The sequence below is a fragment of the Eleutherodactylus coqui genome, chromosome 1, assembly GCF_035609145.1.
Source record: "Eleutherodactylus coqui strain aEleCoq1 chromosome 1, aEleCoq1.hap1, whole genome shotgun sequence".
Taxonomy (NCBI): domain Eukaryota; kingdom Metazoa; phylum Chordata; class Amphibia; order Anura; family Eleutherodactylidae; genus Eleutherodactylus; species Eleutherodactylus coqui.
The window spans coordinates 472,345,660-472,373,090 of record NC_089837.1 but is presented as its reverse complement, the minus strand read 5'-3'; the positions used below and the strand labels follow the sequence as shown (position 1 = coordinate 472,373,090).

Sequence of the window (27,431 nt, the reverse complement as noted above, 5' to 3'; positions counted from 1 at the left end):
CATGTGCTCGTTCTGCTTCCAATTTTCTGTGTTCTATATACAGACTATTCATATATGCTTTAAAGTGCAACAAAACTTTTAAAAAACTTTTGACATGTTATAGTGACACATCGGAAGTTTTAATCAATGGGGGTCTGTTAGCTGTGCTCATTCGGCTGTCATCGGGAGCGGTCTACAGACTCCATAGACTTTCTACACCTCTCTGACCAGTCCTGAGATGAATGCTTCTGCTCATTTTGTTTTAACAATTGATGGGGGTCTCAGAACCCCACTGAGCAAAACTTTGATGGGTTACTATGACCTGTCAGAAGTTTTTTAAAAAGTTTAGTTAGTCTCAAGACCGTTCCCCCTTACCCCTTTCCAATTTTCCTGCCACCCGCTCACTTCTCAGCTCTTATTTATTTTGGGTGGGAAAGCGCGTTGGGGTTTCCTTGGAATTACTCAACAGAAATCCATGAACTGTCATGATGATTACTTTAGCAATTTTTTTTGAAAATTAAACACGAGTAATGAGTGTTTCACATCAGAACGATCATTTGTAATAATCCTGTAAGTGTGTGTGATATATATAGACTCTATGCATTTCTAATTTATCTAATGTTGTCTGTCTATCCTATGTAATACAGAGGTATCTTATAACTGGGTACAATGTGTACAGCATATGTTTCTAACACTATGCAGAGCAGAGCTCCCACATGGGAGCTCTTTTCTGCATCGTGTTAGAAACGTGTGTCAGACCTTGCCTGACATGGCAGCTATGCAGGGAAATCTCAGTGTCAGATGAGGTCCAACGCTGGATTGGAAAGGGTTAAAGGATGATGTATTTTCTGCCTCTGCACAATCCCTGAGATGCCTTTATTTTAATTGTAAGGGGCGTTTTGCTCTTTTTTTACAGGTACTTTACATTGGCAGCTGGGAAGGAGCAGGGTGACCTGAATAATCAGTGGATGGAATGGGAGGCAACGGAGCTTCAGGTAAGTAATTCAGCATGATGGTGTATAGCACTTACTACTCTACAATCAGTATTTCTGTTCTGTAAATCATTCCTGTGTTTTATACATTCAGCCAGTGATCTCCGCAGTCTTGTATGCAACTATTGTGCAAGGGAAGAAAACAGAAGAAAGTCTAGCAATGGTTGGCAAGCAACTTGAACACATTTCGCAAAATCTCACAAAGAAACCGTTTCTTACTGGCGTGAGTACAACTATTAGGGATTGTATTGGAATTATGCACCTGCCTCTTCTGTCACTCATAGTCACATTCAACTGTTCATCTCAGTTGGTTCTCCTAGCACTCATACAACATAACAGCTTCTCTCGGTAAAGCATCTCCTTCTGCTTGTACTGGTTAAGGCCCATTTACACGCAAAGATAATCTTTCAAACGACTGAAAGATTTTACAATCTACTTGTATAAAGTGTTAATGGCCATTAACACTTTCATCTTTATTTGCATGTAAAGGGGGCTCCATGAGCTGTTTGCAGAGCCCAGCGTGTAATTAATCACATGCCCAGCTGTGCACACAGCTGCGGGAGAATTAAAAGGCTTGTTCACACTTTAAAGGGTATCGGTAGTTTTTTTTTTTTGTTTTTTGTTTTTTTGTTTTTTTTTAGGGACAGAATAGAAGCATTTCTGCAATGTTTTTTTTTTATCAGTGATGGCAAAACTTTTTGAGAACAAGTGCCCAAACTGCCACCCAAAATCTACTTATTCAGTCGGCCATTTACACGGAATGATTATTGCTCAGAATTCGTTCAAATAAATGAATTTCTGCAATAATTGCGCAGTGTAAGTGCAAAACAAAAAATTGCTCACAGTTCATAATGGCTGACTTTTAGGGCTTAAACAGATGGACATGAACGTAACTACGCTCGCCGCTACACAGTGTAGTTGCGTATGAATCGTTTTGGGTTTTTTTTCCTCAGACTTTTCAAACTCCACACTTTAAAAAAAAAAAAAGTGAGAAGGTAGGGTAGGGCCTATCTTTCATGCACGTAGTATTAACGGGCGAGAATACCACTAGTGGAAACAAAACCATTGTTCTCGTCAGGCTGCCGGCAAACTACAATGTTATTTGCCAACTCCCGTGGAGATAAGTGTGCGGTCTATTGAGAGACACTTTATCTCTCAGTAGCTGAACAATGGATTTTAAGTTCACCTTAAAATCATCGTTCAAACGAGAACTACAAGATGCTTGCGTTTCCATGTAACGATTATCACTCATTTTCGGTCATTAGTACAAATTATTGGCCTACTGATTAGATTGATTATTAATGACTGGTCAGCGGGTGCCCCTGCTCACTTAATTGAGGCTTTATTTAAAGTTTAATCTAAAGCAGTCATAAAGTCTAACATCAAAAATTTGAAAACTACTGTGAAAACTTAAAAGGAAACTTGCCTTACCTGAACTCTCAGCCCCCATTCTGCCAGTGCCAAATTCCTTGCTGCAGTCTACTTCCTGCTGCAGCAGATATGACACCCTGACATTAGTACATGTGACCACTGCAGCTAATCGCTGACCAAAGTAAGCCTTGATTGGTTGCAGCGGGCATCTCTGAACTTGTTATGACAAACTGGAATAAGTTCAGAGAAGAGCTACCAAACTTGTGTGAGATTCTCGGCCATGAGAAACCGGCCTGACAGTGAGGGAGAGCAATGAGTGGAACAGGCTGCCATGGGAGGTGGTGAGTTCTCCTTTAATGGAAGTGTTCAAACAGAGACTGGACAGACATCTGTCTGGGATGATTTAGTGATCCTTGAGCAGGGGGTTGGACCCGATGATTTTATGTCCCTTTTGCCAGTGATGTCATTTCTGTAGAGGTGGACGAGGCACTGGTGGAACAGGAACTTCAGAGGATCAGTGGGAAAAGTAGATCATCTTGGTTTTTTTGTTTTACAACATTGTGAGGTGCTTTCAAAAGCTTACTTTCAACTGGATTCCCCCTTTTACTTAATGTTCTGCACTACCTCCTCAGGCCCTTGCTGTAACACAGGATTTGATTTTTTTTCTAGGAGTGTTTTTTATTTATTTATTTATTTTTTAGTAAAAATTTCTATCCCATGTAACTATAGTGTCATTTATTGATTGAAATCTTTATTGATAGGACGCCGTGTCTGTGGCTGACATCGTGGTATGGGGGGCCATTTTCCCTCTTCTTGCAGAGATGTCTACACTGTCGGGTAGGTTGCAGCGTCACCCACATTATTAAAATGGTCTTCGTTTGGAATAGTATTAGGCCTCCTTCACACGGACGGATTTCCGCCGTGTAATTTGCGGCGAAAATCCGCTGCGTTGCCCGCGGCTATTAGGTTCTATTGAACCTAATAGCTCAGGGCTCACGGTGCGGAATTCCGCACCGTGAAATCTCCCGCCCTCACCCGCGGCATGCTCTATTTGCCGCGGGTGTACGCGCGGACGGCTTCCATTGCAGTCAATGGAAGCTGTCCGTTCATGCTATCTTCCGCTGTAGCACAGCGGAAGATAGCGTGAAAACGCCTACCGCCGCGGCGTCATATGACGCGGCCAGTGCGTCACGTGACACGGCCGACCGCGCCACGTGACACGGAGGGGCGTGTCATGTGACGTGGCCGGCGTGTCACATGACGCGGTGGGCGGGGAAGCGTCATGCGGGAGCGAGAACGTCAGATCCGCAGGTAAGTATGGGGTCTCCTGGGTGGCGCCGTGACGGGCTCCGCTGTGGAATTTCGCGCCGGAGCTCGTCCCAGCTGGGGGCAGCCGGCCTTAAAGTAAGCAGAGGACATACAGTATTTTGAAGCTTTGTTTACAAACCTTCTAGACCTTTTTGGTACATTATGTTTGGGGTGTACAGGGTTGGAAAAAAGACCATTTTCTCATCTGAAGATCCCAAGTTATTTTCATACCAAAGTAGGGGGAAATATTCCACACTTCCTCATATGAGACTGATGTATTTTTAACCCTGAAGAAAGTTTCTCAATACTTGTAATATTTGCATGTGACGTATTTGAGGTTTTGACTTTCTTTTTGCAGAAGATTTGTCGTCATTAAAGAATTGGTTTAAAAAAGTGTCTGACTTGCAGCCGTGTCAAAAAGCTGTCGAATCGCTCTTCAAGGGCAAGGGGCCTTCAGTGTTCAAAGCGTATCTTCAAAAAATGCCGGCCCCTAGTGCCACAACTGACGCCTCAGCCTGCAATGAACAGGTTAGTCTGTAACAAGACGCAGATTTACTATTGAACATTCAACAATTAACTGGAGCAAATTGTGCCAGAAAACTTACATAGTTTGAGCTACATTATTGTGTGTTTAGACCCTTTCAGACGCTTTGTAACCTAGTATGTTAGGCTGAAGAAAGACAAATGTCCATCCAGTTCAGCCTGTTTCCATCCCTTCCTTGTTGATTCAAAGGAAGGCAGAAAAAAAAAACTAAGAATCAGAAGCCAATTTACCCCTTATTTTTTTGTGGGAAAAAATTCCTTCCCGACTCCATAATGGCAGTCAGAATAATCCCTGGATCAACGTTTTGAACATTTCTACCTGACTCCAAGACCCGGATCAACAACCCCGCTGATCACCTAATATCTATATCCTGTAATATAGTGTTCTAGAAAGACATCTAGTCCCCCCTTAAACCCTTCTATGGATTTTGCCATCACCACATCCTCAGGCAGAGAGTTCCACAGTCTCATACATAATGTATTTATATTTGGTTGCCCCTTAATCGTCTCTTTTTCCAGGGTAAATAATCCCAATTTGGATAGCCTCTCTGGGTATTCCAGTCCTCCCATTCCATGTATTAGTTCAGTTGCCCTTCTTTGAACCCCCTCAAGCATTACTTCAGCTTTCCTGAGCACCGGTGTCCAGAATTGTACGCAATATTCCATGTGAGGCCTGACAAGTGCCTTATATAGTGGGAGGATAATGTTCTCGCCCCTATACCTATTTTAATGCACCCCAAGACTCTATTAGCTTTTGCAGCAGCTGACTGGCATTGGTTACTCCAGTTTAATCTACAGTCCACTAGTACCCCCAGGTCTCTTTCCATCTCACTTTTCCCTAGCAGTACCCCATTTAGTGTGTATTGGTGACATCCGTTTCTCCTGCCCATGTGCATAACCTTACATTTATCAACATTGAACTTCATTTGCCATTTTTCTGCCCAAGCCCCCAGCTTATCTAGGTCCGTTTGTAGCCATACCTTGTCCTCCGTTGCATTGATTATATTGTATAATTTTGTGTCATCTGCAAATATTGATATTTTGCTGTGCAGCCCCTCTATCAGGTCATTGATAAATATGTTGAACAGAGTGGGGCCTAGTACTGAACCCTGTGGCACTCCGCTAGCGACTGTGGTCCAATCAGAGTATGAGCCATTTATTACCACCCTCTGCTTTCTATCTCTGAGCCAATTTTTTACCCACTTACACACGTTTTCGCCCAATCCGAGCTGCCTCATTTTGTATATCAGCCTATTATGCGGCATGGTGTCAAATGCTTTAGAGAAGTCCAGATATACGAGATCAATAGCCTCTCCCAGGTCCAGCCTAGAGCTTACTTCATCGTAGAAGCTGATCAGATTGGTCTGACATGATCGACCCTTCATGAACCCATGCTGGTGAGGACTTATGCCGTTGTTCTCCTTGAGGTATTCTAGGATGGTGTCTCTTAGAAAAGGGGCGTGACCTAAATGTGGCATTTTTGCACCAAACTAAGCCAACTAATGGGTGATCTAAAGTTAGACTGGATACTCTAAACAGACACCAGATTTTTCAATGTTTCTCCTGTTTTGTTTTACACACTATATATAATCTTTTTTTCAGGTGGAAGATGCAGCCGTCCAGACCTTCTCTGAGGAGGACATTGCAGCTGCTGCAGAGTCCTGGTCCAAGGGTCTTACTAATGCTCCAAAGCCGAGATTGTCACAACACCCTATGTGAGTCGTGGCGATATATTTAGATTGTCCGCTGGAAATCGGCCCCGTGTGCGCGCAGCCTAAGACATACATCAGTTGAGCTGGAAATGCTTAACCATTTCACAAAAATGATCAGCATACTGACTTTAAAACTTTTATCATAGACTTCCTAGGGAGGGAGACAAGAATATTTTGATCACCAGCGCCCTGCCGTACGTGAACAACGTTCCTCACTTAGGAAATATCATTGGCTCCGTACTCAGTGCAGACGTCTTTGCCAGGTGAGATATCCTTGTGAGATGGCGGCTACGGCTAGTTATTTTTTATTGACGTTATCATCTTTGCTTCTGGTTGTCCATCATCGGCCCGTTCCTTCATTAAATGGGTTATCCCAAGATATTAACCCCTTGTTTTTCTGTTGCTTCTGATCTTTTAGGTACTGCAGGCTGAGGAATTGGAACACCCTCTATATCTGCGGGACAGATGAATATGGAACAGCCACCGAAACCAAAGCGATGGAGGAAGGACTAACCCCACAGCAGATCTGTGACAAGTACAATGCTGTCCACACCGCCATATACAAGTGGTTTGAGATTTCCTTTGATTACTTTGGAAGGACGACTACTGCACACCAAACCACGTAAGCACTGAACTGCTGCTCCACCTTCCCCATTATTACCAGTTCACCGGTGCCTATGACATAGTTTGTAAAATGTCCCTCAGTCCCTGACTATAATTGACACATTTTACATGGTGGTTTAAGGGTTTGTTATAGAATCCCTGGGGGGGGATTACGGTGACTTAGCAGTTAATGCATAGCCGCTCCGGTGGTCCAAGGTTATTAATATTGATTACCATAGTGATCTAGGATGGTTGTGAAATAATATTCTCAGAAGGCTAGTGTTGGTGTATTATGTGGTTCATAATGTTAACGTAGTTAATGCAGTGGTCCAGGGTATTAAAGTGTCCTTATAGTTGTAATCTAAATGCATCCTGAACTCATAGGGCTTTGAGCTCTGTTTTTAGGGTGCTTTCACACTTGCGCTGGGGATTCCACTTTCCTGATCCATTTGGGGAGCAGGAAAGGGGACTCCCCACGGCCGAATCATTCCGTCTCTGTCCAGACCGAAAATTGCAGACCCAATTGACTATAATGGGGTCTGCCCGGTTCCTGCCCAGCTGCCAGGTTTTTATGCAGCGTTTTTTTGTTGGGTTTTTTTTTGGTATTTGTAGCCAGAGGTACCGACGCAAATGTGAAATCACTCTTACTTGTGCTGAGCTCCATATGTTCAGCTTCTCTTCTGCAGCCAGTTAAATGATGAAATTCTGCCCACCTACATCTAATACTGGGGAGAGATTACTGCACGGGAGTTGTATACCGCTCCCATTGAACTCCATAATAAATCCGTATACCATGAGCCCCCTCTAGTGGTGACAATGTTTTCTCCTCAGAGAGGGGTTTCAGAGTACATTAGATGAACATCGGCCAAACCTAACAATCTCAGTGGGATGGCTTGCCCTCCAGTGTAGGTGATGTATCTTCCGACTATCCTCCGATGCCAGATGTTCTGTTCTTAAGGGAGATAAGCCACGCCAGAGGTCTCTAACAGAAGCTTCCAGGACCTTTCACACAGGCAAAATTTGGCCGCATGACGCACCTACAGGTGGGCATTCTCACATCAAAATACCTACGTAGCTGTGCGGATTTGGGTGCAGATTCCCACATTTTCAGCTGCGTGTTATTACCCCTGTGGCCAAATCCCAGCCTGTATGAAAGGGCCGTTTTTTGCTAACCCTATTAAGAATGCGTGCTTGCTGAATATGTATGGGGTGTCAGGAGGGTAGGCTATTCAGCTAATGTCTCAACAAGGTGTAAGGCCACTTTATTAACACCACTATAGATAGATAGATGGAATTCTACATACATACACACTTTGTGCAGGTTGCATGCAACGGCTCAGTAGCTAATCCCCTTTCATACCCAGAAGGTGGCAGCTCCCTTAAATAGCTGACGGCAGCCAGGTCGCCATGATCAGACTGTCTTCAATGGCAGCTTTGAACAGTTTAGATGCCACAGTCAATCCTGACTACTATGTCTAAGCACCTAGTTGAAGGCACCCCCCCCTGTGGCCCTTTTAGCCCACCGGCAATGCACTCTTGGGTTACCGATGGGTTGGCAGGCTCCCAGATTAGGCAGCCATGCATAAATCCCTCTTAAGTCCTGTCTATGGTAATGATGAAAAGTGCTATATACTGCAATATATAGCACAGGTGCTGCATATTATAATCCAGTATTCCGTTTTCTTCATGAGATTTTACTATAACTGTACCAGGTATAAAATTAAGGGCTTTAAAGAGAACCCATTAACCTGAAAATGCTGTTCAATCTACCAGAACCATGTTCTAGAGCAGGAAGCTGTCAGTTGTGGATAGGACCGCCCGCTGGACTCCTAAGAGGAGGAAGAACAAGAATTTCAATCCATTACACATTCTGCTAACTTTTTTCCCCCAAAACTATCAATCTCCTCGGCTCTTCCTGCTCTATAACTTGGTGCAGATGGATGGGATAGCATTTTCATTTACATGGGACACATTGGTTTTAACTAGAACAGTAAAAGCAAACCAAGGTCATTACTCCAGATTCGGGAGAAGGTATCCCAGATTTTTTTGTGATGAATGCAATGTCCTCTGTTGTAGAATTGCTCAGGACATCTTCAACAGACTCCTGCAAAGAGACTTCTTGCTGAAAGACACCGTGGAGCAACTTCGCTGTGAAACCTGTCAGAGATTCCTTGCAGACCGCTTTGTAGAAGGAACCTGTCCATTCTGCAACTATGATGAAGCCAGAGGGGACCAATGTGATAAATGTGGCAAGCTCATTAATGCTGTAGAACTAAAGGTACGATCACATTTCATTGTCTGTACCGCTGGAAATGATCCTGCTCAACAGCCCCGTAAAGCCGCTGCAACATGTTTCACTTGGCTCATAAGTGGTGAAGGCAAAGATCATGTTTTACACATGAAAAGTCAAGGTTTAGTCCAGGTTTCCGTCTCCATGCCATTTTCGGTATGGAAGATGGAACCCAAAACCGGTGAGCGGGATTGCAGCTTTACTTTTCTACTTTCAAACTGCACCTTAGAGATGAGCGAGCGTACTCGCTAAGGCAAACTACTCGAGCGAGTAATGTCTTATGTGAGTACCTGCCCGCTCGTCTCAAAAGATTCGTGTGACGGTGGGGGAGAGCGGTGAGTTGCGTGAGAGAGAGATCTCCTCCCCCGCCCCCCGCCGTCACCCGACTCTTTTGAGACCAGCAGGCTGGTACTCGCATAAGGCACTACTCGCTCGAGTAGTTTGCCTTAGCGAGTACGCTCACTCATCTCTACTGCGCCTGCCTATCTAGACTCCAGCAGTACAGCCTCCTCGTACTAATGGTAATATCAAGGAGCTGTGCAGCGGTGGTGGTAATTGTATGTGGAGAAATCTATTAGACTTAGCGTGTCATTTTGTAGATTCTTCTTAAATCTGGAAGTTGTTATAAATCTTATATATATATATATTTTTTTTAATGCAGAAACCTCAGTGCAAAGTCTGTAAAAAGTCTCCTGTAATTAAATCGTCTCAACATCTCTTCTTGGATCTGCCAAAGGTTTGTCACTTCTCCTTGTATGTGTTGGTACAAGCTGCCATGAATGGACAGATGGGAGCAAGAACTGCGATGCTCATTCAGTGAAGAGTAGTGGTCCTTAGCGACCCAACTCAATTCTAAATTTTCACACTGCCTAAACCATTTTGAAAATTCTAACATATGCTGGAGATTGGTTCCCTTGAGATTGGAGAAATTGGTTCCCTTCTACATGTGTGGTGGTCATGCAACGCCATCAGGCCCCTATAGGAGCAAATACATTATGCTTTCTAAAGGGAAAAATAAAAATACTCCCCCCTCTATGTACAGAATTCCTCTCTTACATTCTACACTGATTCATGCTTGTTTTTAATGTCAGGGAGGGGGGAAATGATAGAGTGAGCTTGAGGAAGTGTTCAACGGTTCTCTTTCTTGTGGTTGTTGCATAATAGAACCAAATGTTGTTACATTGTGCATGTACTACCTATTGTGTTACTAAGTTATCTTATTACGTCTTTCACAGCTAGAAGAGCGCTTGGAAAAATGGCTGGACCAGTCCTTGGCAACTGGAGACTGGACGGCAAACGCCCGTTATATAACGCGCTCCTGGATTCGTGATGGCTTGAAACCCAGATGCATCACTAGGGACTTGAAGTGGGGCACACCTGTACCACTGGAAGGTTTCACCGACAAGGTTAATTCCATCTTACTACCCAATTGAGGGTGAATTCCGAAACAGTAGATTTGTTTTAGAGAAATTTCTTCAACTGTCCCATTTATTTGAATGAGGCTTGCAGAACTTAATGCACGTGCTGCAGAAACGGCCCCATTGAGACAATGGAACTGATGTTCCGTCACCAAAATACCTGAAACAAATCCACCGCGGGAGTCCAGTGTCCTGTCCTATTTCAAACAAGTTGTAACCAACACTTTTGTCTTCCAGGTGTTTTACGTCTGGTTTGATGCTCCAATTGGATATATTTCTATTGCAGCCAATTACACAGACCAGTGGGAGAAGTGGTGGAAAAATCCTCAACAGGTAAGAGTGCAATCTTTATTAAGGGGTTTTCTGAATTACCTTTTTTAGATAGTTTTTGGTTTCCCCTTGGCCAAAACTATATAAAATCAAAATTTACTCACTGTGGCTCGGGATCGGCATTTCAGCAATTTTCCACCATGGCTTCTGAGAGGTGATGTCCCAGGGTCACAAGACCCGGTGATGTCCCGTAAATTTGTCACATGGGCTTTCAATGTAGAAGCCAGGGCAAGCTTATGGGACGTCACTGATGATCTCCCTGGTGCGGCCTCCTATTGGCTGCAGTGGTCACGTAGATAACCAATCCACATGACCACTGCAGGAGCAAGTAAACCAGGCACTGGAGATACACTCTATTATATACTGGATGACATTGAACCAGATAGAAATCCCATGTCCTAGAACAGGAGACCTCCTTCTGGTCTGACAGCCATGTTATCGGATTATACCAGCTATACTATATCCGTTCTTTTTGAACAGTTGCAGTAACTGTTAAAGGGGTTGTCTCGCGGCAGCAAGTGGGGTTATACACTTCTGTATGGCCATATTAATGCACTTTGTAATATACATCGTGCATTAAATATGAGCCATACAGAAGTTATTCACTTACCTGCTCCGTTGCTAGCGTCCCCGTCGCCATGGTTCCGTCTAATTTCGGTGTCTTCTTGCCTTTTTAGACGCGCTTGCGCAGATCCGTCTTCTCCCTTCTTCTCCCTTCGGCTCCGCTCGGCAGCATCGGCATTTTGGCTCCGCCCCCTTGTACGCATCATCGCGTAGCTCCGCCCCGTCACGTGCCGATTCCAGCCAATCAGGAGGCTGGAACCGGCACACATCATGGGGCGGAGCTACGCGATGATGCGTACAAGGGGGCGGAGCCAAAATGCCGATGCTGCCGAGCGGAGCCGAAGGGAGAAGAAGGGAGAAGACGGATCTGCGCAAGCGCGTCTAAAAAGGCAAGAAGACACCGAAATTAGACGGAACCATGGCGACGGGGACGCTAGCAACGGAGCAGGTAAGTGAATAACTTCTGTATGGCTCATATTTAATGCACGATGTATATTACAAAGTGCATTAATATGGCCATACAGAAGTGTATAGACCCACTTGATTTCGCGAGACCACCCCTTTAACATAATGTTTATTACACTCTTATTACACATTTTTCATTCAGTTATGTTAGACTTAATCTAAAACTTCGCAGCTCCTTGTTCTCTATTCTATCACTCTGAGTAAGAAATGGATATGATGTCATTACATAGTGATATCATCATCATGAGTTTTCTCGCATATTAACAATTTGCATTCTTCTCAGTATGTTCTTCTTGTTTGTTTCAGGTCCAACTCTATAACTTTATGGCCAAGGACAATGTTCCATTTCATAGTGTTATCTTCCCTTCCTGCCTTCTGGGAGCTGAAGACAACTACACTATAGTTAACCACCTCATCGCTACAGGTAGGTGGCTATCTCTCAAAATGCATCCAATAAGGCCTCCTTCACTTGGGCGACAAAGTCGCGTTGCTACAATGCTACAAATCGCATGTATGAGAAGCCCATGCTTTCCTATGGGTTCCTTCACACATGCGATGTTTTGTAGCGTGCAACAACCCGACACAAAAACCTCACGGGTCTGGTGATTTGCCCACGACTCATGAGGTTTTGTATCCCATGTTTCACTATGGAGCCTTTCTCTCTGTTGCATCACACGAAAACGCGATTTTCGTGCGATGCAACTTTGACAGTAGTCCTACTGCCAAAGCTATAATCTAAGCCCTAGCTGCCGAAAATTTTTTTAAAAAAAAGACATACATCAGCTTAGAAGCGTTCGCCACCGCAGCTTTTCCCCGGGTCCTGGCACTGCTTCTCCTCTTCATCTTCTGGCCGGGGATTGAAAAATTCCTGCCTTCAGGAAGCGCTTGTTTTGATTTGGCTGATGCTTAGCCAATCACAGCAAGTGCTCGATGAATGGCAGTGATTGGTTTAATCACAGCCATTCATCGAGCACTGGCCGTGATTGGCTAAGCGTCAGCCAATCGCAGCCAGCGCTTCCAACAGACGGGAATTTTTCAATCCCCGGCCAAAAGATGAGGAAGATGATCAGTGCGGGACCTGGGAATAAGCTGCTGTGGCGCCCCAGACCTAACGGGAGAGGTCATGTATACTTTTTTTTGTTTTTTTTCTCTTCAGTTACAGCATATTTTCAGGGTAGGGCTTATATGCCTTACCCCCTCCCCCCCCCCCCCCCCAATCCTCGCATGTGATTCTACAAAGTCGTGCAACTGTGTAGCACTACAAAATTGCGGTATTGCCATGAGAAGACTCGATGTCGATACTCGATGCGATATTGCTGGGATTTTTTTTTTCTCCCCACCCCCTGTTGCAGCGATGCAGTGTTGCCCGTGTGAAGGAGACCTAAAGCTGAAATAAAACTCAATGCACTTTCTGACTTGTGTGCTTTACTCTAGAACCATACTTCTGAGCTTTCTTTTTATTGAAATGTCATTACTACACATCAATGATCCCTGATTAGCAGGGCCACTCCGGCGAAAACCTTTTTCCATCCCTGCAGCTGATTGCCTGAAGCCTTCTAGATGTCTCTTCCATATATTGCAGTCACTTCTGTGCAGTGCAGCCTCCTGTCTGATACTTATAAGGCACTATCGTGATTTGGTTTTTGCCATCACTATTCTGTGAGCTTGACAAAGAGCATAAGGGGTTGAAACGTTGCTTTTTATATGGAGGAATAAAAGAAATAGTTTATTTGCACCATATATGATGCCACATTTTGCATTATTTTCTGGTCTGTATTGGAATCAGGGCTCAGATTCCTTAGTGGCATAGCATATGAAGATTTATATGCCTCACCCATCGGGTTGATTTGTTTCTGTGTTCTGCTGACAGGACTTTCTTTTGTACTGGAGTTATTCTGTGATATGAATCCCATGATGCATCAACACAGCATTAAATAGAGGTTGTACCATCTCTTCCTGCTGGGGAATAGTTATTACCTTATTTATTCCTCTAAATCGGCTGCAGACCATAAGTACACAGGAGGATGAGCTGTGATCTCCTCTATTATAATAGTGTGACAGAAGCTGTGTGATCATGATCAGTAACTGCGATAAGAGTGTGTGTGTGTCCCTCTAAGCAGTTTCTGTAGTAGGATCCGTGTAATTGATACAGTATGCTGACTGAGAAACTGACTCGTTTGAGAACATATAAACATAAGTAAATCTGGGTTTGGTCAGAATTGAGATCACATTAGCAGAAAGAAGCCAGGAGTTTGATAGAAAGGAATAACTACAGTAATACTAGCTGATCCATATATATGTGGGGGCTAGTTCCATGATTGAAGAAAAAGAATTCACCTGAGTGGCCCTTTTTAAAGATTATTCTACTTCTTAGCCCCTTCAGAACATGCCCCCCCCCCCTTTTTTTTTTTTTTTTTTAAATCGCAACCCCTTTATTTATCAACGCAGCTATATGAGGGCTATAATTTATATATTACATAAATATGTTTTTTTGTTTTTGTTTTTTTTTTGTCCCCAGAGGGGACAACAACAGGTGATGCCTTGAACGCTCCTGCAGTATGATGTAATATCATAGCATTACATCATGCTGTGATCGGGCAGGCAGTCGATCAATCCACCCCAGGGGGATGGCTTGATAGGCATGCTGCCATGATGCCACACGGCTCCCTGCAATCTCATCAGGGTGAGCCTATATGGGACCTTGAACATCCTTAAACCATTGGGGGATTTAAATGTCGCTGTCAGAATTGACAGCGGCATTTAAAAGGCTAACAGCTTCGCTTTGCTACACGGGTTATTGGAGCTGTTGCCGCCGGGTGTCTGCTGTAAAAAAAAAAAAACAGCTGACGCCCACGTTGAACGAAGAGAGATTGCCCTGTGATCTCTCTTCATACATACCCCAATGCTGCAGGATGTGAATGTACGCCCTGTAGCGTTAAAGGGTTAAACTTGATTTCAGAGCCTTTAGTTTTTGTCTTTGGATTATCAGGCTGTTTGCTGAAGTCTAAATCCTGTTTGTTGGCAAAAGGCTTCACAGTCCCTGGAGTTTATCACTTCAGAGAATTTCTTATAGGAAAGTTTCAGTCATGGAGTCCTCGGGTTACCAAGATGGGTTTGACAAGACCTATTGCTTTCTTAGGCAAATGATCTTACATCTGGCAGATATTCTTAACCCTTTCCAATCCACTGGCTGACATCTAAAGACATTATGATTTTAGGGCTGTACAGCTCCGATGTTGGAAGATGTCCGTTGGGGTTCTCTTACTGTATATTGCCAGCCTTTTTGCTGTCGGAGCCTATCCAACGTGTCACCTCATGCAATACTGGCTTTAGCCAGCAGATAGCACCGTCCTATAATGGCAGAAAAAGAGTAAGCCCCCTAGGAAAACCAGGATACAAATTGGATTGGAAAAGGTTAATATGTCCTCATGTTGTGCACTTGAAATGCTTCTTCCATAAATGTATTTGTATTAATATATATATATTTTTTCTCTTCTGAACAGAATACCTGAATTATGAGGATGGGAAGTTCTCCAAGAGCCGTGGAGTGGGTGTTTTTGGAGACATGGCAAAGGACACTGGTATCCCCGCTGACATCTGGAGATTCTATCTGCTGTACGTACGGCCCGAGGGACAAGACAGCGCATTCAGCTGGAGCGATCTGATGCTGAAGAATAACTCCGAGTTACTCAACAACTTGGGCAACTTTGTTAACCGGTAAATAGACAACCTGAGGGGGGGATATCATAACACTTCTTCTACATTAGTTATAACATGCCCAAGGAGATTCCATAGCAAAATCAATAGGTATTCCTTGGCAACATTCACTCAGGATTTCTATGCAGCTGCAACAGCCGTGACCAAAGCTTTTAACCCTTTTAGATGCCATTCTGAAAGCGTCAGTAATTGGCACAACCTAGAGAGGGAGGGAGCTTCTTCAGTCTCCCGAATGGCCTCTTCCATGCAATGGCATCTCTGGGTGTCATGGCAGCCTGGGGCCCTGTATATTAAGGTATGCCTGCAGAAATGCAGTATGCTGCAGCACTGAAGTATTACAGTATATTTGGTCAGCTATCAAACAATCCGAAACACGCAAGTCCCCTATGGGGACAAAAAAAAGTAGAATTGAGGTGTAAGAAAAAAAAAAGTTTTTAGAGAAAACCTTTTCACATTGTTAAGGTAAAAACAAAAGAAACAAATTTTGGAATTGCCACATCCGTAAAAATATGATCTACTAAAACAGTGCTAGAATTGCACTCATTGTGGCTATCCCATCTGCAAGATAAACGTTTAAGTGATCAAAAAAGTCACATGTTCCCCAAAATGGTAGCAGTAAAAACTACAAGTCTTCGCACAATCCCATTGATGGAAAAATTTAAAGTTATGGTGGTCAGAAGATAACAAAGTAACAAAACTGTTTCAATTAAACTTACAAAATAATGAAAACTGTATAAACTTTGCATTGCTGTAACTGACCCAAAGCATAAAGTTAGCATGTCATTTTTGCCACACTGTGTATGCTGTAAAAACAAGGCGCCCCACCCAAAGATGGCACAATGGCCTTTTTCCCCCCCATTTGTTATATTGTACATATAATGGTACTAATGCCACTTGTGCCAGAAAAAATAATCCCTTAGGGCCCATTTGCACAGAAGTTTGAGTGACAGTTTTGAGCGTTCACGTTGCATAAGCTCTTAAGTAGCTAATTGGCCACTTAAGAGTTTATCAGCGTGTAAATGAAGGAGGCCGCTGTATGCAGAAGACATTCTAAGATTAGGGGGGTCTATATTTATTTATTTATTTATTTATTTTCCCTGAAAAGAAGTGAAATGATCTCAATCCAATCCCTCCTCTACACTGTTTAACCCTTTTAAGCTGCGAGTCCATACAGAAATCTTTTGAAACTGGAGTACTACCGTGTTTCCCCAAAACATAAGCCCTACCCTGATTTTTCAAGGCTTGAAATCTAAACCTACCCCGAAAATAAGCCCTAGCTACACTACATGAAAATTTGAAAAAAAAACAATACTTACCTAGCAGGCACCGTCCGGGTCCCATCCGCTGGTCTCTGCAGTTCGGGGAAGCCTTGCTTGCAGTTCACAGCGCTGACAGAAACCTGTTTGCTGGTAACAGGGTTTGTAAACCCCTCTTCCAGCAAGCGTTTGCTCTGATTGGCTGAGCCGCGATGCCCGAGAACCAATCGCAGCCATTCAGTAATTGGCTGTGATTGTTTCATCGAGCACTGCAGTGATTAGCTGAGCCGCGGTGCTCGAGAACCAATTGGTGCCAGCGCTTGCCGGAGGCTGGATTTACAAACCCCTTTACTAGCAAGCAATGTTCTGTCGGCGCCGAGAACTGCAAGCAAGCCTGCCTGGAACTGCAGAGACCAGCGGGAGCGACCCGGATGGCACCTGCTAGGTAAGCATAAGACATCCCCTGAAAATAAGATCCTGTGCCTCTTTTGGGGCAGAAATTAATATAATACAGGGTCTTATTTTCAGGGAAACACGGTAGCCTGGGTGAAAATTTACCCTATCACATTTAAAAAAAGGAGCTACTAGAGCGCTATTACTTTAATGTATTACAACAGAAGTGTATTGAGCTCTGGTATGTATGATGATATACTTGGCAATTGTTGTACAACTACTTCTGAAAGTATTATTAGTATTGATGTGTGCCCGGCAAGGTGTAGTATTGCAGGGTTAATCCTACTATGTATTTCAGAGCTGGCATGTTTGTGCAGAAGTTTTTCAACGGATATGTTCCCCAGATGGAGCTGCTTGCGGAGGACAAAAGGCTTCTGGCTCAGGTCACATCTGAACTGCGGCAGTATAACCAACTGCTGGAGAAAGTTCGGTATGTCTTACAGGGGGCTTCTCAGGGGGATCAGATTGACAAGATCTGAGCTCTGCGTTTTCTAGTCTTGTTTTCATAAGGCTAGAAGTGAAAGATAACCTGAATAATGCCCTATATTTCAGCATTCGGGATGCTCTGAGATGTATACTCAATATCTCTCGTCATGGAAACCAATACATCCAAGTTAATGAACCATGGAAATGTATCAAAGGGTCCCCGCAGGAGCAGTAAGTATGGCTGTTCTTCAGCAGTGTACTTCTCTACTATATAATGGGATTATTGCATTTTACATTATTTACGTTCTCTTTTCCTATTGTAGGTTAGTTAGGATGCTCAGTATTATTAAAAACTGCAAGAAGTAAACCATACATAGTGTGACTTTAATAAAGTGACTGAATAATATGAGATCTGGTACAATTTTAAACTCTTAACCCTTTCCAATCCACTGTCTGACCTCTTCCTACATTCTGATTGAAGCTTTGTACAGCTCCAATGTCAAAAGACGTTCGACAGGGTATTCTTACCGTCTATTGCCAGCCTGTTTGCTGTTGGAGCCTCTTTGGAGCCAATGGTGCCACCTGCTGGCTAACAGCAAAAAGGGAAAGCCTTTTAGGAAACCATGAATCCAAAATTGGATTGGAAAGGGGTAACCCTTTCCAATCCACTGTCTGACCTCTAAAGACATCATGATTTAAGGCTGTACAGCTCTGATGTTGGTAGACATCCGTCAGGGTTGTCTTACTGTATTTTGCCAGCCTCTCTGCTGTCAGAGCCTATCAAACATGTCACCTCATGCAGTACTGGCTTTAGTCAGCATATAGCGCCGTTGTATAACGGCAGAAAAAGAGTAAGCCCCCTAGGAAAACCAGGATACAAATTGGATTGGAAAGGGTTAAAGTCGGTTTCACATCTGTGTCGGAACCTTCGGTCAGAGATTCCATCGCAGATCCGCTTGAAAGTCCCAGATGAAAAGGGACGGCATGCATTGCTTTTTCTTCCATTCAAAAGCGGGGTGGAAAGCGGGCGAACCCCATTATAGTCAATGGGGTCCGTCCAGAGACAGAAACATTCAGCCACAAGAATTCCCTTTTTCTGCTCCCTGAACGCAGCAGAAAAGTGGAATCCCTGCCACAGATGTGTTATCCATTGACACAGTTTTTAGGCTTATACAGTGATTTGATACATGACATAATTTGGATTTCATTAGGAGGTATTTGGCTTGTTCTCCTGGTATGATTTATGTACTTGCTAATTGTGGTTGTAATGCAGGACACGAGCGGGCACAGTGACTGGCTTGGCAGTAAACATGGCCGCTCTCCTTTCAGTCATGCTGCAGCCGTATATGCCGTCCATAAGTGCCGTCATCCAGGAGCAGCTACTTGTGCCACAAGAAGTTAATGTGTTGACCAGCGAGTTCCACTGCGTCCTACCCCAAGGACATAGAATTGGGAACGTAAGTACCTGGTTATTACAGCACTTAATTACAAAGTCAACTGAGAGAAAATTAGTTGTAATATACCCCTGTTTCCCCGAAAATAAAAAAGACAATGACTTATATTCATTTTTGTTCAAAAAGGTTTAACTTTTTACATGTATAGCTGCCTGGACACCATTTAAATTGACTTTTTAAATTAACTATTAGCAGGGCTTAATTTTAGAGTAGGGCTTATATTTGAAGCATCCTCAAAAAGCCAGAAAAATCATTTTGTATCCTCAAAAATTCTGGAAAATCGTGCTATGTCTTATTTTCAGGGTATGTTATTTTCAGGGAAACGGTAGAAATAGGTGTTCCGGTACCCAAAAATAAGTCCTTTCCTTTGGATAGGGTCCATTATGTATACATAGGGAGCTGGACAGGGAACTCCTTAATAGAAAATTCTGTCTTTTTTTAAAGGGGTCTTCCAGTCAAAGCCCATTGGGGTACCCAGGGTCTAAACGGAAGCTGCTGCTGCTCCGACCCCTATGTAGAGGCCGGCCCTTGTAATTATAAGAGTAGTTCTCTTTGAAATCTATGGGACCCAAGCCTGCAATTACAAGTGCAGCTCCTATTGAAATAAATGTGAGCTGGGAAGACCATTAGTTCTGGCCACTACATGGGGTTAGAGCAGTGGCTTTCACACCTACCCTGATGTATTTCAGCGAGCGCCGCCTGGAAAGCCCCTTTAATAATAAAGGGATTGTGCCAAGTTATAAAGCTACCCCATACCCACAAGTGATAACCTTATGATCGTTGGGGATCTGACTGCTTGGACCCCCACCTATCTAAAGAACGAAGCTCCCCGCACAAATGAAGCAGCGGTTGCGGGTACATATGGCCACTCCATGCATTTCAATGGGAGCATCAGAAATTGTGAAGTATGAGCGCTTGGCAGTCTGTCGTGATGTAAGTGAAATGAATGGAGTGACAGCGGGCATGCAGGGACCTTCTGGATCCTAGTCTTCGGGATTGGTGGGGCAATCAGAAACCCACTAATCATGAAGCTTTCCTCTCTCCTGTGGGTACAGCTTGGCACAACCCTTTTTAAGGTTATTGGCTCTTCTTTTTAAAGGGATAGGCTCTTCTTTTTAAGGTTATTGGCTCTTTTTAAAGGGATAGGCTCTTTTTAAAGGGATAGGCTCTTCTTTTTAAGGTTATTGGCTCTTCTTTTTAAAGGGATACTTTGGGGAGCAAAAATGAAATTGAAATATTCTTGGTGTTGAATAAAACATGTGCTCCATTCACACCCGTCATTTTACAGCAGGGGGGGGGGGAAAGTGCTTTGCATACTAGACTATTTTATTTTTTTTCAACCCCTTTATCTACTACTGAGACAGTGAACGCTGGAGTGAAATCGCCTTTACAGTGCGTCTAGCTAGTATATTCAGTATTGGACTGTAGTCACACGGGAGAGTGCGATAATGGTCAATTTTTCACTGACCATCTTCTGTCCAGTTTTTAAAATGATTGAATCTTGAACAAAGTTCGTACAAAATTAGGACATGCTGTGGTTTTTTAAATGCAAACTATCGGTCCGATGGAAAAAAATTGCATGGGAGAATTAATCCATTCAAATTAATGGGTTGTTTTCTGTGCGAGTTCTATCCATATCGGACAGAACTAGTGTGTGAAAATCGCCTGTGTGAATGTAGCCGTAGGGGACAGACCATAGTGGCATACTGCTAGGATGTGCTGTCATTGTCTGATCAGTGGGATCTGACCTCTTGGAAACCCAGCAATCCCCTAGGATAAAAGGGGTCACTGCCCTAGCTGCAGCTTATGAGACAATGGCTGCCTATTCTAATAATGTGTCATTATTGCCTGTGCTGAGAAAACCCCCTTTAGGCCTCTTGTACATGAATGGATTTACACAATCCGGAGCAGGATCTGCTTCTGGATTCTGCAGCAAATCGAACAATTTTCCGCCCGCAGGGGAGAAATCGCAGCATGCTGCGATATTGTTTGGACTACACGCAGCCGGCCTCCATTGAAGTCAATGGAAGCCGTCTGTCCCACGGACATTCTGCAATAATCATTGCAGAATAACGCGGCTCCCGCGACCATTGCCATAGTGATAGCCTGGCGCCAGCTCGCTGGTGGCACATTCGCAGCAGAGGAGGAAGATGGCGGAGCGGTAAGCTGGGGTCACTGGCTCGAACTCTGCTGCGGGAATCGTTAAGGTCAGATAGGATATTTCATGGGAATAGCTAATGTAATAAATACTTTATGTAATCTCCCAGGTGAGCCCTTTGTTTCAGAAGTTGGAGAATGACCAGATTGAATCTCTGAGGAAGCGTTTTGGAGGCGGACAGGTAAGTTGTTATAGCGGAATGTAGATCGGTACAAATTACTGTAACGACAATCCATTTATAGAAGATTAGTTCTGTTAATTTAAAAGTGAAACTTTTTTATTGTAATTGGTTTCATATCTAATATCGTTTAGTTTGTAACCTTGACAAGAGCTAGAATAAGCCTGGTCTGTAGGACTGACTGTGTCTTATATTATAAAATGGACACTGTAGATAAGGGGTTAAATTAACGCTCCAGGGCGTCCTTGCATGCGGGGTTTGTATGGCGGGGGATTGGGAGCTGATCCCACTCCGTAGAATGCCAATACTAGCTGTTTCTCACAGTTGATACCCACCAGCAATCAGTCGCTGCTTACACAGATCACAGCTGTTAACTCTTTAAAAAGCCCAATCGTTGTTCAGGGGTCCCGATGTTGGCAGCCGCTGGTCGAATAGATAGACAGAGGGTGGTTCTTAATAGTCGTACTCTCGGTCACTGTTACTAGTGGTACCTAGAAGGATTGCAGATGCTACAAAACTATGTAAAGTAATTAACACAACAGAACAGAATGTAGTTGCAAGAGGATCTGGATAAATTGGGGACTTGGGCTGAAAAGCGGTGAATGAGGTTTAACACTGATAAATGTAAGGTTCTGCACATGGACAGAGGAAACACATGTTACCATTACACACTAAATGGGAAACCACTGGGGAACACTGACATGGAAAAGGACTTGGGTGGTTTTAGGTAACTGTAAGCTTAACTGGAGTAACCAGTGTCAGGCAGCTGCTACCAAGGCAACTAGGATCATGGGGTGCATCACAAGAGGTCTAGTGGCACATGACGAGAACATTGTTCTTCTTTACAAGTCAATGGTTAGACTACACATGGAATATTGTGAACAGTTTTGAGCAGCGATACTTAAGAAGGGCATTACAGAGCTTGAGTGGGCAACTAAAGTAATAACTGGAATAGGCGGACTACAATACCCAGAGAGGTTATCAAAATTTGTGTTATTTAGTGTAGACAAGACTGCTGAGGGGCAACCTAATAACTATGTATAAATATATCAGGGGACAATACAGAGATCTGTCCTATTATCTTTTTATACCCAGGACTGTAAAAAGGGGGCTCCCTCCTTGTCTAGAGGAAAGAAGGTTTTTACCCCGACATAGAAGGGGGTCTTTACTGTAAGAGCAGTGGAACACTGACTGAGGACGTGGTGATGGTGAATTCAAGAGGGGCCTTGAGGTCTTTCTTGACTGATGTAATATTATGTTATAGTCACTGATTACTTCAGAAGGATTGGTGATCCGGGGATTATTCCGATTGCCAGATTGGAGTCTGGAAGGAATTTTATCCACTTTTAAAATGAGGAACAATGGCTTCTACCTCCATAGGGCGTTTTTTTGCCTTCCTCTGGATCAACACTGGGAGGGGAGGAGGAAGGGGGGGGGGTTAATAGGTTGAACTAGATGGACATGTAGTATAGGCTGCAAGACATTACTATATCATATGAATGAACCGCATGGACCCTGTTGACCAAAATTGGATCCATTTGGTTGTAGTTTACAACGCCATGTTATACTCCAAATAGAGTGAAAACAGAATACTTGTACAGCGGACACCGGCATGGTGTCCGCTTGACAATGGAAGTGTCTCCTTTTGTTTCCGTTCGGGGATTCTGTCACAGCGCTGTTTTCAGCAGCCGTCACGGAACCCCTGAGCGGAGTCACATAGCGTGTACAACAACTTGTGTGATCGCTCCCTTACTAGTCCTTCTCTGTAATCCTCATTCTTCTGCTATGATTCTTCCTTTCTTTCCCCATCCTCCTCCCATCAGCTGGATAGTGGTTGCACAGACAAGCAGGTAACCTTCCTGTTGCAGATGCATGCCGGCTCAATGCGTTTACCTCTGCTCCATGCTTCGGTTGTATTTTCTGCCATTCACTAGGTTTCTGCAGTGTGATACAGTCCCAAACATCTATGCCAATGTTATGGTGCCCCAAAAAAGTAGGATTGCAACTTAGAACATTACTAGAATATGCCATCCCTTCTTGTAAGTGGGGATTAAAACTGACAGGACCACCATTAAAATGTAGGTGGTAGTTGGGTTGTCTGAGTTGTCGAAGTCCCCATACTATAACGTAACTAACCAGCGTATACTCTCTTCTACCCGCTGTGCCCGCAGCACTGCTGGGTCCTCTGCTCCTTTGTTTACGAGCTGCAGTCCCTCCTGGTTTACGGAATGTCACAGACACGCCAGCCAATGACAGATCTTGTGATTTAAGCGCTGAGCTCTGTCATTGGCTGGGGCAGCCTGTAAACATGACTTCAGAGAGGAAACCTAGAGCTGCGCTCGCAGCAGGGACAGGTCAGTACATGCTGGTTAGTTTTGTTAAACCATGGGGAACGTAATTTTACTACAAAAATACAACTTGGCAAAGATCTTCAAGAAGCATGGCTTGTACAATAATGCCAGCGGCCCCCTGCTGTGCAGGAACCTCCATTGACTTGAATGGAGCTGGGTTGCAGTTTCCTGCGCAGGCGTTGGATGAGATCATTACTGTACAGGGACAAAGTAGAAGGGGCTACTGTATCTTCATTCAATGGACATCCCAGTCCCCACCATTTCTTATCATGGGAATACCCTTTTAAAGAGACTGTCACCATCTTTTTGCACCCCTCTCTGAGGGTAGTGCCAGTTACAGTGATTTGTCCTCCATGTGGATCTGTGCAGTAGTTTTGGCAAAACTTGCATTTTATCAGTAGCAGCTCATGCAGAAGACTACTTCAGGCTAGCTACACCCACCCCGCCCTCCAGCCAATGATTAATGGCTGTCTGCCTATTACTGTGCAGAGAGATTGCTGCCAATCAGTAGCTGGTAGCTAGTCTGCAACTCATGAATACTCAGGAGGACTACTTAAAAGTAGTCCTATGCATGTGCTGTTACTGATAAATGCAAGTTTCTCCCAAAACTATAGTCAGAAGCGGTGTCGTGTCTCCTTAAGGAGAGCACCCAAAAAGTGAGTGGGGACACCTAGGGGGTGAGTGGATATGGGGATGGTATAGGCTATCCCCAAGGAGAGCACCCAGAAGGGGTGTGGGGACACCTAAACGCTAAGTAAGGAGACTTATAAGACAATGCTCCTCTGGGAAATTTATGCAAAACAGAAATATGGAAAAATACCTCTACATTCATAGTGACCTTATTTTAAAAAAAAAAAAAAAAAAAAGGGATTTTTTTTCCTAAACTACTGCACCTACCCACACAGCAGACAATTCCCTTGTCATTTTATGATTGCTGTGATAGATCACTCTTCACCCTGTCGTTGGCCATGTTTATACTGAACGACTATCATTTGAATTAACACTTTTGAGCAATTGTTCAGCTGCTAGTCGTTCCATGTAAAGCCACCTTTACTTGGCACCAACCCATCTTGCTGCACTGTACAAAGATCATTTACACTATGAGCTGCAATACCTCATACAGCCCATGAACAAGAGTGGCGCTGTTTCAGGGTGAGGGGGAACAGCTAGCTTATTTTTTTATTTTTGCCCATGCTGCAAGGAAAAAAAAAAATTGAAATGCGAGCGCATGCTTATTATCACAGATTCCACATGGAAAAGCCAAGAACTAGACCCATTGAATGGCAAAAACCTGAGTGTCGGCCTCTGATCCTCTTACATCAGATTTGCCGTATGCACGTGTGAACATACCCAAAAACTGTCACTTTATATAATAGGACATTGTTGCAATTCACCAAGGCCAGAGCGTATGTGGATCGTATGTTCTAATTACTCTTGCACTGTTTTGGGTGACCAGCATCGCTTATGTAACATCATGTAACACAAGTGGTAAAGCTGCCGGCTGCGCATGAAGTCTTTGTTTCACACCTACTGGTTCTTAGTTTCAAGTATTAGTTGCTCCATTTGGGCTGCGTTCGCACATGGCGTTTTTACCACGGTTTTAAATTGTGGCTCTTCCACTATTAAACCGCATCAAAGAGCCGCAGTTTTGTTTTTTTTAAACTGCATGTATTAAAAATTGGATTTTTTTATTTTTTTTATTTTTATTTTTTTAAATTTCAGAAAAACCACAATTAAAAAAATCACAAGAAAATCGCCCTGTGTAAACACACCTATACTCCTTCTCCCTTCACCTCTTTAACTGGTTTAACAATTTCTGCAGGTGAAAGCTGAGCCGAAAGCACTGTCACCGGCAACCGATCCAGCCAAAGAAACCGCAGTTGTTGGTGACCCTGAGAGGATAAAAGCACTAATGCAAGAGGTTGACAAGCAGGTAAAATGACAGAAGTTTAGTCATCCGTAGTATAATGCCATCTATTATATCTCATGAACGTCTACTTCCTATGCTAATTGCAGGCTTGGAGATGAGAACTGTCACTGGGTGGGAGTTACACCTCCCACCCTCCAAGGATATAAAGTGTCATCTTCTAAATATTGTCTGCAATAGGTCATATTCACACTAGCATAAACCTTGTGCCTAATTGAGATCAGTTCCCTATCCACTCTCTTGACCTTGTGTTTTTTCATAGCAATCAACCAGCATGGCAGTGTAAAGTATGGTGGATGGAAAAGTTTGCATTCATAGTGAAGAATAGGGCCGCTTCCACACGGACGACAAAATCGTGCAATTTTCTAGCAATGCGACAGCACTACAAATCGCATGTATGTGAAGCCAATGCTTTCCATTGGATTCTTTCACATTAGCGATGTTTTGTAGGCTGCTACATTGCTAGAATACAAAATCGTGGTGTGCTCTATACAGCCGTGATTTGTGATGTTTTGCAGCCCGTGGAGCTATCCTTTGTGGTGCATCCTCTGAAAATGCGGTTTTCGTGCAGTGTGATGCAACTTTTACAGTAGGAAGTCCTACTGTGAAAGCTCTAAAATAAGCCTTATCTGCATCCAAAAAAATAGGTGCTGTCAGCTTCGGCGCACGTCTCTGCTGCAGCTCCTGTACACTTTTCTGTAGTCTTCAGGCAACCCTTCCTAGTTAGAATGTTTAAAACCCCTGCCCCCTGAAGCGCTAACTGTGATTGGCTGAGCCATGGCACTCGAGAACCAATCAGAGCCAGCGCTCGATGAATCAATCACAGCCATTCATTGAATGACTGTGATTGGCCGAGCCAGCACTCTATGAACCAATCAGTCAGCGTTTCCTGGAGGTGGGGTTTTTCAAATTCCTGACCAGGAAGCAATGTCAGAGGACTTCAAACAAGTGCCAGAGAGTGAGAGTATACACTGATATTGCACAGAACACAGGCTACTTCCTCATGGCAATATCATGTCACCCGTGTGGAAGCAGGCTAAGACAGGCTGTAGCGCACAGAATCAGCAATTTTCCAGGGAGTTCTGTCCAATTCTGGTATGCGTGGGACAAAAACCCCATTCATTTGAATTAGGTAATTCATATAAGTGATTCTCTCCTCGCCTCCCGTTTTGCGCTCTGGTCTTCTGTTTACCCATGTGATTGCGGCAGCCATGAGAAGTCTGCTAACGGTTAATGGGACATCACTTGGTCGTCTTGCCCAGTGTTGTCACCTGTCAGATTCCATGGTGCCCAAATACCAATATAAAAATTAAATTGGGCAACCTCTTATAAGAACACAACTGGACAGCCCTCTCCATGCTGCAACTATCATAACAACCTTCTGGTTACGACTTTCATCTCTCTTACTATGAGCTCTGTTTTCAGTTTAGACTGTTGGGTAGTTTTGCTCTGAGTTATTTGGCTGTTTTTCAGGGTACCCATGTGCGGGAATTAAAGGGCAAGAAGGCAGAGAAGTCATTGATTGACAGTGAGGTACAGAAGCTTCTGGCTTTAAAGAAAGAACTTGCATTGGCCGAAGGGAAGACGCCGGATCCTCCTGCGCAGAAAGGGAAGAAGAAGAAATAACAGCATAGGAGAGACCTTGTGGAGCAGCACTGAACTGGTTAATTATGGGAAGAGGCTTTTAAATAAAATTATTCTGGTCCTTGTTTACATGGAGTGTGACACCATAATAGAGCGCGCTGTAAGGTATTGCAGAGGATTGCATGGCTAATGGAGTGTGTGCAACTAGGGAAAGATGTGTCTGCTTATTACACGTGGCGTCAGCCTGCGGAAGGCAGGAGATAAATAGAACAGTGTTATGGCAACACCAATTAGCGGGCCGCTAGATTTCCCCACAGGATACTATGCAGAGTCTGCAGGCCACATGTCATCA

At 43.8% G+C, this 27,431-nt stretch overlaps 1 protein-coding gene across 2 annotated transcripts in view; it reads left to right on the top strand.

Annotated features, from left to right (window-relative positions):
* The window catches only part of MARS1 (methionyl-tRNA synthetase 1), a 30,675-nt gene extending 3,467 nt beyond the window's left edge, over positions 1–27,208 (top strand). For both annotated transcript variants that reach the window (XM_066584428.1, XM_066584429.1), the window contains 19 exons: positions 896–974; positions 1,066–1,194; positions 3,104–3,179; positions 4,009–4,178; positions 5,796–5,908; positions 6,052–6,168; positions 6,324–6,527; positions 8,585–8,786; positions 9,460–9,534; positions 10,034–10,204; positions 10,454–10,549; positions 11,882–11,999; positions 15,079–15,292; positions 17,300–17,431; positions 17,554–17,658; positions 18,701–18,884; positions 21,149–21,220; positions 25,391–25,501; positions 26,969–27,208. In XM_066584428.1, coding sequence (XP_066440525.1) covers positions 896–974; positions 1,066–1,194; positions 3,104–3,179; positions 4,009–4,178; positions 5,796–5,908; positions 6,052–6,168; positions 6,324–6,527; positions 8,585–8,786; positions 9,460–9,534; positions 10,034–10,204; positions 10,454–10,549; positions 11,882–11,999; positions 15,079–15,292; positions 17,300–17,431; positions 17,554–17,658; positions 18,701–18,884; positions 21,149–21,220; positions 25,391–25,501; positions 26,969–27,121 — 2,521 coding nt within the window. In that variant the 3' untranslated portion in view covers positions 27,122–27,208. The remainder of the gene's footprint in view (positions 1–895; positions 975–1,065; positions 1,195–3,103; positions 3,180–4,008; positions 4,179–5,795; positions 5,909–6,051; positions 6,169–6,323; positions 6,528–8,584; positions 8,787–9,459; positions 9,535–10,033; positions 10,205–10,453; positions 10,550–11,881; positions 12,000–15,078; positions 15,293–17,299; positions 17,432–17,553; positions 17,659–18,700; positions 18,885–21,148; positions 21,221–25,390; positions 25,502–26,968) is intronic.
* The last annotated feature ends 223 nt before the right edge of the window (positions 27,209–27,431 follow it).